At 45.9% G+C, this 13,870-nt stretch overlaps 1 protein-coding gene across 17 annotated transcripts in view; it reads right to left on the bottom strand.

Moving 5' to 3' along the window:
* The window catches only part of LOC138491330 (E3 ubiquitin-protein ligase TRIM15-like), a 362,853-nt gene that overhangs the window by 112,899 nt on the left and 236,084 nt on the right, over positions 1 to 13,870 (bottom strand). For 11 of the 17 annotated variants that reach the window (XM_069617789.1, XM_069617791.1, XM_069617790.1 and 8 more), the window contains one exon: positions 12,262 to 12,294. The exons of the other annotated variants lie outside the window; for them this stretch is intronic. In XM_069617789.1, coding sequence (XP_069473890.1) covers positions 12,262 to 12,294 — 33 coding nt within the window. The remainder of the gene's footprint in view (positions 1 to 12,261; positions 12,295 to 13,870) is intronic. 17 annotated transcript variants of the gene reach the window in all.

Here is a 13,870-nt window from a genome sequence, read left to right as displayed (position 1 = left end):
TAAGAACCAGAGAAATTGATTGTTTTAATTAGACCTTTTATATTGTAAACCGGCTATTCCTGCAGCTCATTCTAAAACAGAGACCCATGTCTGAGTTAAAATGTATATACTTGTTTTTAATAATATGCACCTGTTAATATTTTTAGAGTGTCCTTTCACTCCCAGCATTATATGGAAAGCCTGAAAGAAGACGTATGGTATATAATTTAATGAGTTGGAAATAGAGACACAACAAACTCAGAAAATCATGCCAGCCTTTCTGTATTGGTAGCTGGATAAAGCTACATTTTACAATATGGACTGCCAATTACTTTTTCTTTGAGCACAGCTCCCAGATAAGTCAAACAGACAAATTGAAAAATAGAAAGCTCTTTGGTTTTTTTCTTAAAGATTTATTACCTGTAGCATTTTAAGGGGTGCTATTCTTTTTCAGGAGCCGGGAGTCGAAAATACCAAAGGCAGATTTTGTGTGAAATGGTGCCTTCGAGTTCGGTCTAATTGACATTACACTTTTTAAAGCACAAGCACGTCATTTGGTGTCCTTAAGTATGGATCCCTGTGGCTGCTGACTTTTGTAAGCCCAGCCACTTCATGTTGGTGCTCATAAGACTGCGACCACATTGGTGCAAAAAGCACCCTTTGGTGCTCAGAATCAGTGTGCATCATTTGGTGCACTGCAGGCATGTCATCTATTACTCTGTATTGATGCCATTGTCATGTTAGTCTAGGTGCATGTCAATTGGTACCTTTTAGGATATGGGTGAGAATACCTGTGACTGTATCCTTTGTGTGGAAGTGGAAATCCTATGTTCAATCTGTGATTTGTGTGAATCAGCCCGCTAAGAGTTGCTGGACTCATGACCCAATAATACCCTGGTGGCTGGCCTTATAGACGTTTGGGAAAGTCTAATTCCTATATTAAAACTCACTCAAGTAGAGACTGAAGAAGTCTACTTAAAGGTGGATAGGATTAGAGTGGTCTAGAAGAACAAAATAAACCTCAACGATAATTAAACCTAGAAAGTACTAGACTTGATGGAGTTACACTCTACATACACTAGAGTCGTGTAGAGAAAATACATCTCAACAAAAACTGTCTCTGTAGAATACAACACGCTCACTTGAATTTCATTCTTTAGGAAATACCCTGTAGTAGTCTAAATAAATAAAACACCATAGACAAAAACACACTCTTTGAAGAACCACACACTGCGTGGAGTAGCACTCTAGAGAACAGCACACACAGTAGGGAACACTAGAGCACACACCTGGAGTACACTCTCTGGAGACTAAGCTCACTCACTTTGGAGATAAAGCTCACACTCCATAGAGATAGAAAAATCCTCTTATAGACGATGCACTAGATAGAATAACCACTCCATATATATAAAACCCTCTAGAAGAAAACACCCTGTAGAGCACACTCTCTAAGAGAAATCACCCCCTGGAGAGCCATAGGCAATAACACTCCAGAGAGCAAGCACTCTCGGAGAACAACACCCTCTTTTTAGAGAATCTAGGGATAAAAGTCAAGGCCTATTCAAGCAGTCGCTGCCGGTCTCTGACAGAAATGCAAAGATTGTACAGGTAAGCCTCCATCACTCTCCTCAACCTGCGCTCAGGCTCGTACTGTCTCAATTGCAACCCCTTATTGTATCGCTTCTCCTGCCTTTCTACCCTGACCAACGCTGCCCCCCCTCCTACATGGGCCTGCCCGTGATCAACCTGACCAAGTGCAGCTTTCCGGCTCGCCATCGCAATTCCTCATCTGCCGACCCTACACCAGCCCCGGCATCTATCCTCTCATCATCCATTTGCCTGCCTAAGCAGCATTCAAATAGAGCCACTTAACCTTTTCAATGTCATGAACGACATGTCACCACTTGCAACATACTTTCTCCCTGCGCTGGGTGAGCTTTGCAAACGGCGTACACTGACATGCCTTGCAGCCCTCCCAGACACATACACTCTGTCACCAAATGCTACAGCAACCTCTGCCCGGTCCAAGCACGCACAACAGGGACACACCTGGTACCCAGACACTCCTTGCCGCTCTCCTCGGCCTGCAAGCAAACCTGCCTTGTTAACCCCAGCACCCTAAACTGTCCACATGGCTGCAACAAGCACTTGCCCCTAGTGCTAGGCCCCATTGCAAGGCCTTGTCAAAAACACTCAATGCACACACCGGCCTTGCTTTTTCCTCAAAGAACCCTACCAACCCAGCCAACTCTCCTTGATTAACACTACCCAGGCATGGTAGCCTGCAATTTGCTGCCCAAATACCCAAGCACCAGCCGGTACTACATAGTCTCACCAAACTGTTCCAACTGCACAATGCCATGCTGTCCCCTCACTCCATGCCAGACAAGGATCAAAATGCTGGACCAACACCCATCCCCAGCCACTGGAAAAACTTACAAACCATATGGATGCACAACCCACGACTCCTACCTTTGCTGCTCTCCCACTAGGTATGGACTTCCATAGTGCCAACCTGTGACGCCATCCCCCATGCTATGTACCAGCAGCAGGTCCCACTCCTCCACAGGTGGTCTCGCCGTGTGACCCAAATAAATCCAGTAATGCCCCTACACCCACACTGTCACCTGGAAAAACCTCTCTCCGGTGCATCCTCCTTAACACCAGGTGCATAACTGCTCAGGCACATGACATTCTCAACCTAATTATTGCAGACAACCTGGACATCCTAGTCTTGACTGAAACCTGGCTCACCCCTACCTCTGGCGCAGTGTTATCCTTTGCAGTCCCTACAGGGTATGCCATGCTCTGTTGTGACAGGCCCATGCTCAAAAGAGGTGGTGCATGACTCTGATCTACAAAGAATACCTTGCCCTGTACGCCCTCCAATCTACCCCTCTTCCCAAAAATCGATGCCATTGCAGCTAAACTTAAATGTTCACACAATGACTCTTTGACCCTCCACCTTATCTACTGCCCTCCAGGCCCCAGCCCCACCTTCGAGGATGACCTCCTTCAGCTCATCTCATCCAGCCTAAAGCCCACCACACAACTTCTACTTCTAGGAGACCTCCACCTTGGGTTAAGCGACCCTGTTGACACAGAGGCAACCACCCTATCATCATCCTTGGCAGCTTTAGGTTGCACCCAGCACATAACAGAGTCAACCCATTCCTTCAGCCGTATCCTCAACTGGATCGTGGACCACAAGAGTAAAATCTCCATCCTCTCCAACTGACCATGCCCTTGGTCGGGCCACCACACCATCGCCTTCACCATGTCCCTGGATTCCAAACACGCTAAGTCTGTGCAAGGCCCACCTACTACCATGGCCCACAGCACACACAACCTGACCTGCAACAAAATCACCCCCTTTCTCCACCAACCTATCCCCACCAGACAGGACACAACTGCCGTGGTCAGTCACTATAGTACCTTGCTACGTGAGACAGTAGATCTCCCCCCCTAAAAGCCTGGAAAATCAAGAATCCTATGCGTCTTATCTCCTGATTTACCCCTGATCTTCAAGCCACTCAAGCCTCCAAAAGATCAGATGAAGCCACTTGACACAAAAACCCCACCACAGCCAACAAAACCCAGCTTGCCAAACTGTCCCTGAATTACAAACATTTGATTCTTAACACCAAAGCAGCCACCTACAATGAGAGAATCACCAAAGCAACATCTAACTCATGTGAACTCTTCTCCATCCCCTGGGAATTACAAACCCCTATCTCCCCACCATTCTCCATCACAAAAGACAAACACCTGTTGAAATAGCATCCAAGACACCTTCACAGGTAACATTACACAACTTCAAGCTAATATAAATGCAAAACATAGATCCACTTCATCCACCAGACCTACAGCAACCATGGCCACAGACCAAAGAGAGTCCCCCCTTCCAATGCCAACCTGTAACCACATCCACTAACACCATCTCTAGCCTCAAGCCATGACACTGCAAAGGTGACATTTGCCCAGCTGCCACTGTACAGGAATGTACAGAACCCTTACTTCCTCTCATCACCAATAACATTAATTCCCCATGTTATACCTGCACATTACTCAACACCTTGAAGGAATCTTGGATCTCTCCATTGCTCAAGAAACCTGGCCTTGACCTGGCCATTGCCACAAACTATCAATCTATAACCTATGGTTCCTTACCTCCTTAAAATCATGGATAGAGTTGTTTATCTTCAAATTCAGTTATTCCTGCAAGACCACTACATCTTTGGTATGTGATAATCAGGCTTCCGCCCTAAGCAATGGACAAAAAAGCTCTCCTAGAGTTAAAAAACCAGCTCAACTATGCCAACAACCAAGGCACCCTCTCTCTACTCCTACTGCTCGACCTCTCCGCAGCGTTCGTCCTGGTAGACCATATGATCCTTTGTCAGGCCCTCATCTCCTCTGCCCACTTCTCCCAGGAGGCTGTCAACTGGGTGGCCTCATTCATAGCTGACAGATCTTCATGAGTCTTCACTTGGGAGGCCACTGCCAACCCCATGTCTACATCATGCAAAGTCTACCCAACACTCTACAATATGTACAATAAGCCTTTGTTCAACCTCCTTGCATCTTGTAGTTCCTACACAAACTATGCTGATGACACTCAAATTATTTTTCCCCTCACTGGCGACCACTCCATGGACACTCTCCAAATTAACTCTATCTACAAAGCCATCCAAACCTGGATGGCCACACGTAGCCTGTACCTCAATGATGAAAAAACATAGCTTCTCCTGATTGGGCCTCCTGTTTGCCTGCCAAAACTACAGCACGCATACAAAACCTTCATCATTGACAGCCACAACATCCCGGTCGCCACCTCCATCAAGACATTAGGCGTGTACCCCAACTCCTCCCTGACATGAACTGCCAGGTTATCCACATCGCCTCATCCTCTGGCTATGCAACCAAGCTCATGAATGCCAGCAAACAATTCCTCTCAACCAAGAACCGACTGGAAAGTGCCGTGCCCTGGAAGGGCCCAAACTGGACTACTGCAGCTCCCTATTATGTGGAACCACTGAATAAAAGTGGGGAAACTACCACCTTTCCAAAATAATGCCCTACGGGTAGCAGTGGAAATTGGTAAGCAAGACCACATTTCAGATGCCGGGACACTGCTCACTTGCTCCCGGTCCAGGACAGAATCAACTTTAAGATTTTTTCCATCTTCCACCACTGTTTCTCAAATGATGCCCCGCGATATTTGGCTGATAAAATAAAGAAATGCACCAATATTATGCTCACAAGATCACTCTACAAATACTGCCTCGTCACGCTGAGGTTCAACCGATTAAGATCGGGGTGGTCCAGCGTCCTAGTCCGGGCACCTTCTCTCTAGAACAAACTCTCACCCCACCTGCGAGATGTACCGTTCTACAACATCTTTGGAAAACACCTCAAAACGTACATTTTCAACTGACAATGTCTCCCCGTAACCTCCCTTTCCCCTCCTCGACCTTCTCTTTCTTCACTTGGCAACTAGCGTCTAGATGCCCATGGGCTTTGTGCACAGTAAACCAATGTACAAATAAAATTGATAAATATAATAAAACAAATATTTCTCAAGGAAGAAAAGCACCCTCTCACTGAGACATGTGGATAAATTCACTCTAGACATGGCAGACACTCTCTACAGAAAGGACATTCTATCTAGAGACAAAGCTAACTCTCTCTGGAAATACAACACACTTTCCAAAGACAAAATTCTCTCATGTTAGAGAATAATGCACCATTAAAGAATCAGAGAGATTTCACAATTCTAACACAAAGTACGGCTTATAAAATCTAAAATAATAATACTAGACATACAGGATTTCAACTCAATTAAAAACTGAACCCGAAAACTGCAAGGGGCTTTACCTCATCATGTTACATCTCAAGGTATACGTATTCAGTAGGAAAACACACAGGATATAAACATGATTGCTAAACATACTGTAGTGCTAATTCCATCCAAGTATATTTTATCTGTGAACAAATGGTTACTTAGGGGACAGATTACACTTCCTAGCTGGAGCTTTACATTACCTCTAAGACCCTTCAGCTCCTATGGTCTGTCAAGTGAGGAAATGTATAAAAACACTAAATGAAAACCATGATAACAGCTTTGAAACAATTCTTCTGAGGGGTGATATAAATCAAATCATATTTAATGGACGGGAATATCCAGTACTCACATTAAATTACTCAGAGGCTATAAAGCGTTTTTCGTCCTGAGTTGTAGACCAGGGCTGCAGCAGGATATTTGAGCAATTGAGGCATTTTAACTCATTCAATACATAAATTATCAGATAGGTCAAAATATGAGCAAAGTTGGATATTTAGCTGGGTACTTAAGTTTCACTTGTCTATCCTTGTGAGCAGGAGAGCTGAATCAAAACACAAACTGCCTTCCTCTCAGAATACATTGTATGATTTCAAAAAAACTGGTAGACCACATGTTGAGGTAGGTGATCATCGGAAAACGTGAGTGATCAAACTATTTAAAGGTGCAGTGACACCATCATGCCCATCAAAGTAGATTTGATCGAATTTGAAAAGATCTTATCTCACCATGCAATGCATAGTTATGAGATTATTTTATGTTGGAAAGTAAAGTACTATGGTTTTGGGAGAGCCCATCTCCTAAAAGGAAGACAAGATGGAAGTTAAGTTTACTTAAAACCTGAAACCTGATAACCACTTTTGATATGGTTGATACGGTTGATCACTGTATTCTTCTTTCCTATCTTTCAAATATGGGCTTTCGGATTCGGTGTTAAATTAATTTCACTCCTAGCTCACAGGGCTTATCTTCTCTGTCTCTTAGCTGGTTATTCTTCTCCCACTCTTCCTCTCTTACATGGTGTTCCTCAAGGTTCGGTTCTTGGTCCTCATCTTTATTCTCTCTATGCCTCTCCTCTTGGTTCTATTGTTTCATCTTTCAGTTTTGCCTATCATTTGTACATTGATGATTTACAAATCTTTTCTATGTTTTCCCTCTTTAGCTGGTTCTATTCACTCTTCTTTGTCTGCTTGCTTTTTAATTTTCTCTGTATTTTTTTGTTAAGTGTCTCTATGGCCTTGCTCCTCCTTACCTTTCTCCTTTAGGCTCTTGTTACTCTCCTGCCTGTTCACTACATTCTAAATCTCTCTTTCTTCTAACTGTTCCTCCTGCCCCTTGTGCCCCCTCACCATACAGTTTTTTTGTTCTTTTGGATCCTAAGTATGTGAACTCTCCTCCTTTTTTACTACCCTCTATTTCGTCCTTTTCTTCTTTTAAGACTCATTCTTACTTATTGGTATGTTGGCTTTTGATTATTTGCTCACATGATCTGTACTGCTGATTCTTTTGTACAGCGCTTAGGTGTCAAGCGCTAAAGAAATTCGATAAAATTACAAATACAAATACCTGTTTTCGGGTGCAGGATGGCTTGCAGAGTGCAATGTATAAGATATTTTAGTTGGTTTGTCTGTTGATTGTGTGGGTGATGAGTTTCAGTTTGTTATGAATGGTAGGATGGGGTCTTGAAGTGGATGGTCTAGTGTATTATGGAGAGTTCTGTGAATGCAATTTTCTGGGGTATAGGGAGCCAGTAGAGCTTGCAGAAAGCTGGGTGATGTGTGAATGTTTGAGCCAGTGTAGAATGAGCCTTGATGCTGCCTTCTGTATGGCTTGCAGGAGGAAAGTGTGTTGGAAGCCCAATAAGGATTGCGATTACGCAGTCCAGCTTGGAGAAACTAGAAAGGGACCGTGCCACGAAAGCCGGTATGTCAAAGGATGCATCTCTAGACCTGAAATCTGTTCTCTGCACTGAAAACATACGGTATAAGTTGTCAATCATTTTGGAAGTTTATGAAATGTGGGTATTAGATAATACTGCACCCTTTTTTACATACTGGTGATATGATATGATATGATATGATTAGTTATTTATAACGCGCTTAATACCCACAGGTTTCTAATCGCGGACCTGGGGATCGAACCTGTGGTGCTCCGTGTTGTCTTGCTGCCAAGGCGAGCACGTTGCCCATGAGCTATCCTCCCGAGGTGGCTTCAACAACTTAGTTTCCAGACTGAGTAGCAGTAAAATTGTAATTTATTTTGATATGATAGGATAAGGCATTTATAACACACCTGTACAGTAGTGTTTCTAGGCATCTCAAGACAAGGGAGGAAGACATGGGGAGGACAAGACAAACAATCCTACTAGGCCTTGTGCCATTCGGATCATGCAAGTACAACAATAGAAGTGTGGGGGAATCGAAACGGAGAGGAAAGAGCGAAGTGCTATCAGGGAAGCGTGGATCTGAGTAAGTACAGCCAGGGCAGTGTGGCTATGGCTAAGTGCATGGAGGCACGGGGCTCTAGGGGTTACATTTGCAGCCCCTAAGCCCATGGTAGGCCAGGAGGCAGTGTAAAGGAAGACTGGTTGTGGAGCAGAGTGGTACCCAGTGAATCCCTGAGGTAACCAAGCAAAAAGTCGGCACAGCATGAAGCTAAGTTAGCAAGAGAACAAGAGAAGGCAGAGGAGAAAAGCAGGGTCTTGAGTTGCTTCTGGAACTTCAGGTGGCCTGGCTCAAGTATAAGAGGGGCAGGGAGGTCGTTCCAGATGGAGGAACCTGCAGAGGAGAGAGATCTGAGAGATCTGCCCCCCACTCTCTGCCTGAAAAAGCATCTGACCCTCAGAGAGTTGGAGGTAGCTGAGTGAAGGGCTCTAGAAGGACGGAATTTTGGAATAGAGAATTGGATATAGTTTGGGCTCCAGCCCCACTAAGCCTTGCGGATGATGTAGAGGGTCTTAAACTTGATCCTTGCGGCCACCGGGAACCAGTGGAGGGATTTTAGGGCTAGAGACATAAGGTGCCTGGGCTTGAGGCCAAAGATAAGTCTTGCAGTCCTGTTCTGAATTAGTTGCAGGCGCGAAGAGTAGAGGTAGACAGATTGGGAAACAGGCAGTTGCACTAGTCCAGCTTTTAGAGAACCAGGGCTCTGGAGACAGTGACCTTCTGGGGGAAAGTGAGAAAAGGTGGAATACTTCTAAGGAGGTAGAGCTAGAAGTGGGCCTTTTTGCAAGGTCTGTGATGTGAGGAGTAGAATGAGAGAGTGGAGTCGAAGATGACACCAAGGTTTTTTGCCACAGAGGAAGGTGAGGGTAGAGGGCCCAAGAAGGACACTCAGAGTGAGAGAGGGAAAGCGGAAGCAGGGGTACCAATGCGAAGGATCTCTGTCTTACCGGCATTAAAGTAAAGATCGTTGGAAGCGCATCAATCCTAAAACATGGATAGACAGTCATGAATGAGCAAGGGAGGAGAGGAAGAGAGGCTGCTGGGGGAAGTCTGAAAGAGAGCTGAGCATCATAGGCATAACACTAAAAGTTCAAAGAGATGGTTGCGATCAGGTGGGCCAAAGGGGCCAGCTAGACATTGAATAGCCAGAGTGAGAGGATAGAGCCCTGGGTGACACCACATGTGGTAAGAGAGCTGGTGGAGAGAAAGGACCCAAGTTGGATCTGGAAGGGATGGTACAGGAAGTCAGCTACACCAGGGCCTGATCTGTGATGCCCATGTTCACGCAGAATTGGTTCATCAGGGTGGGGTGATTGACCATGTCGAAAGCAGAGGAAAGGTCAAGGAGGATAAGGACAGAGGGAGAGCTGGACTCGAGGTTAGAGAGCACATCTCCACAGGTGTTCAGGAGAGATGTTTCCATGCCTCTGGCTGCTCTGAAGCCAGAAGGATCGTCATTGAGGCAGCCAACAGATTCAGTGTGGAGGGTAAGCTGGGAGATGGCCAGCTTTTTCAGTAGTTTGCCCAGAGAAGGAGTGATAGAAATCGAGCAATAATTTGCCGGACATCTAAGAGTGGCAGTAGGCTTTTTTTAGGAGGGCATGCACACAGGAGTGCTTGAGGAAAGAGGCAAAAGATCCATTGGCAAAAGAGTGATTGCAGAAATCGGCCAAGGCTCTGGAGGAGCAGGGAGCACTTGTTTGGAAAACACCTTCATAGATTGGACTTGTCTAATGACATCCTCAGGTGTTGTCAGAGCGAAGGAGGAAAAAGGAAGAGGAGAGTGAGAGACAGGCAAAAGGGGCCAGGATGAGGTAGAAGGAGAGGAAGAGGACAGCAAGGACAGTTTTATGGGTCAAATGAGAGGCCAGAGCTGTGCAGAGGGCCTGAGAGGGAACAGGAGAGGCGGAGACTGGCGTAAGATTGGCCAGCTCCTTGCAAAATGAAAGAGTTTGGCCCTGTTTTTAGAGGCCACAGAGATGTGGGCTTGGATGTCGACCCTCTTCTTGCAGAGGACAGAGACTCTGTATTGCCTTTGGAGCAGGCATCAGGCTAGTTTGTCAGAGGATATGCCCGAAGCCCTCCATTTCCTCTCAGCCACCCTTCACTTACATTTCAGGGTGGTGAGGTCGAGTCGTACCAAGAGTTGTGATTGGAGGTAGGCTTCAGGCGGATTCTTGTGACAGGGGCAAGGATGTCCAAAGTGTTGGAGATGGAAAGATGCATGTTAGAGAGGGCTATGTCAGAGTGTGAGACAGCCGCAGTAGTAGGAGGACCAGAGAAAGTAGAGACGAAGGCATCCACTGACACTCGCTTTGTGGGCCGAATGACAGAGAAGAAAGTTGCCAGTGATGGGGTAGGCTTTGCTTGAGGGGCAAGAAAGTGTTAAGTCCAAGAGAGAGGGGTGGTGAGATTGCGGAAAAGCCCAGATGATGTGTTAGAAGCATTCAGGTGGATGTTGAGGTCTCTGAGGAGGAAAAGTTGGGAGGTCGAGCCAAGGAGAAAAGAGGAGAGGTCATCCCATTCTGAGAGGAAGAGGGTGACCTGGCCAGGTGGCTTGTAGATGGTGGCCACAGTCAGAGAGAGGGGAGGAGAGATAGAGAGCCTGCAGACTAGGCATTCAAATGAAGAGTAGGCCTGCATAGGAATGACAGAATCAGGGACCCATTCCAGAAAGATCAGGGCCACTCCACCTGGGGGCTGGTTAGTTGAGGGCTCTGAGAGGATCTTGTAGTCCTCAGGGAGGAGAGTGTCAACACACATGACAGAGCTGGCCGTGAACCATGTCTCAGTGAGAGCAAGGACATCAAGGTCAACGACTTTGAGGAGGTGGCAGATGTCAGAGGAACGTTTGACAGCAGAGCAAGAGTTGAGAGTAGCTAAATGGAGCAGGTTGCCACATTTGAAACAATTCTGGGGTGGGGTGCAGGAATGAGGTACACCCAGTGGAGGAGGTAGGAGGGGTCGATAGTGGGCATAGGTAGTAGACAGAGGTGGCATAGGGGCCAGAGTGGAGGAGAAGGGTGGGTGCCAGAGAGATGGCAGAGGAGGAAGAAGGTGGCAGAGGTGCAAGAGAGGTATTACAAGGAGTGGCAAGAGAAGGGAGTAAATTGATGAGATGCGAGAGACGCCTATCAAGAACGAAGAGATTGGGCTGAGAGCACGCAAGCATGACAGTACTCTTTAGAAAGACATTGATGATGGTCTTGGAGGGGCTGAAGGGTGTCATGAGGACCTCCACCTGCGTGCCACCATTAATGGGAGAAGAGGAGGAAGGAAAGAGAACAGAGACCATATGAAAGGTCGATAGGTATGAAGAGTGGATGACAAAGAGGATGTCGCTGAGAGTCTGTCTGGAGCCAGCGCTGATGTGGGTATCAGCGATAGGGAGGCCTGGGTTGGAGACCAGGATAGCCCTCTGGAATTTGTCCTTCCAGACTTAGTGACAGGGAAAAGATAGGAGATAAGAGTAGCAGTTAGAGAAGATGGAAGATATTGAGAGCACCCTCGAGGGTGCGAGGAGGCAAGAGAGGAGAGTGAGGGAGAAAAAGAAGAACATCCCAAACCTGCACACCACAGGAAGCGCCGGAGGAATAGGGCTCACACAGACGAAAGCACACAGAAGTCAACAAGCAGACAACACACCACAGGGGAACACAGGAGAAGTGTGGGCGGAGGACAGTGGGGGAGGGGGATAGCACATTGCAAAAACACCCAGATTCAATTTTCCTAAAAGGAGGGGAAAAAAGGAGGGAAAAAAAGGCCTAGTTTTAACACAACAGCAATGAAAAATATTGTGCACTATATTTTGATGCTCCAATAACTAAACAGTATTGTCTGCTGGGATGTATCCCTCCACTCTCCATGATAATGGCATATATGTAATAAAGAGCAAGAGCTTAGGTTCTGTTGGTGAGAGAGACACAAACATGATTTATAATGACTGACTTGTGTAAAAAAGGGATATCATAACTTTTTTTCAAAGCACATTCTTACCATCATCCTTTCCATCATTTTCACTGCCATTTCCTACAAAGGAAGAAGAAAGATAATGGGCCTCATTACACGGACGGCGGTAAGGGTTAACGGTCACCGTTAATGGCAACGGTGACCGTTAACCCTTACCGCCGTACTATGAGGTCCCTTTGCGGGTTGGAGGATTTAACGCCTGCTTCTTGCAGGCGTTAAAATCCAACCCGCTAAGGGACCTCGGAGCTAATTACGGCACCGCAAAATTGCGGTGCCGTAATTAGCGCCTTCCCCATTTCCATAGAGCCCTATGGGGCAGAAATGGGAATGGGGAAGGGTAATGGCGGAAAGGGGATTTACCGCCCCTCCAACCTTGGAATGGGGCGGTAAATCCCCTTTCCGCCAAGGCGGTGCCGGTATTTTACCGGCATGAGCCATGGCGCTAATAGCGCCATGGCTCACCGCCTACCGTGTAATGAGGCCCAATGTCAGAAAGAAAATCGGTAACATGTTGTTGAGCACTGATCCAGAACCTATAACGAGCACTCTATCAATTAAGAACTCATGAACACAGATATTGATGTAAGAGCCACAAGGGAAATGAGGGCAATAACAACCTCTAGTCCAAAGGATGGAAGTCTCAAATCCAAATATGATAGATCCCATTGTACAAGCTGTGTATATCCCCAGTTCATCCTCTGAACTCTAGTTTGTGTATTCTGTTGCATTTGGGCAAAGTGATGCAGCAACATGTTAATTTTGGACAACAACCATTTCCCAACTTCATGTAACCCCACTGTCAGATTGTGTTGCAGGTCACGAGCAAACAGCACTCAGCAATAGCTCTCCGAAAAACCTGAGCATAATAATGTAATGTCCTGCTCTAAACCTGGCCAGTATCCTGGAGATGATAGAGCAACACAATGCAGAACATTTAATCCATCAACATTTGTAAAAAGAATTAGACATAGGGCCTCATCAGGGCATGGGGGCGGAGTAGTAAAAATGAGGTGGTAATGCTTTTACAGCTGCATTACCACTCAGCCCAATCTGGAGTATGAGTGGAAAGTAGCAGATTTACCTCCAACTTTCTGCCCATTTGCAGCGCTTTTACTGCTGCGCTGTTATTGTCAGCGGTATTAGCACCAATACTGCCCCATAGAGTCATATGGACTCTTAATAAAATGGGGCGTAGAAGCCTTACCACAACTCGGGATGCAGTGCTAACAGTGCCGGATCGAGTTGCAGTAACAATATTTGCAATGGCGTTATGCCGTCAGATTTCCCACCGGGATACCGCCAAACCTCTGATGAGGCCCATAGTGTCATGTGTCAGCTACCTCTAGGGTATACATACGTTTTGAAACCTCAATATACAGCATTTGGATCATAGGCAGGGATATATGTGAACATCTGGGTGATCAGATTTGTGAATAGCATGCATATAATGCTTGATATGCATACTTACATATAGATTGGCAAGGGCCAGTTTAGAACAGAAAGGTTTATATAGATAGTAATCTACTAAGGTAATGCATTTACTAAGAGTACATATCTTATCATTGAGGTGGCAACACAAGACCTCAAGTACGCCATGCTTTCACTTACAGATACATATTTGATTATTGAATCACTT

Source organism: Ambystoma mexicanum, chromosome 10 (assembly GCF_040938575.1).
Source record: "Ambystoma mexicanum isolate Mex_15411 chromosome 10, UKY_AmexF1_1, whole genome shotgun sequence".
NCBI classification, from domain to species: Eukaryota; Metazoa; Chordata; class Amphibia; order Caudata; family Ambystomatidae; genus Ambystoma; species Ambystoma mexicanum.
The sequence above is the reverse complement of the archived record's forward strand: the minus strand, read 5'-3'. Positions and strand labels throughout refer to the sequence as shown.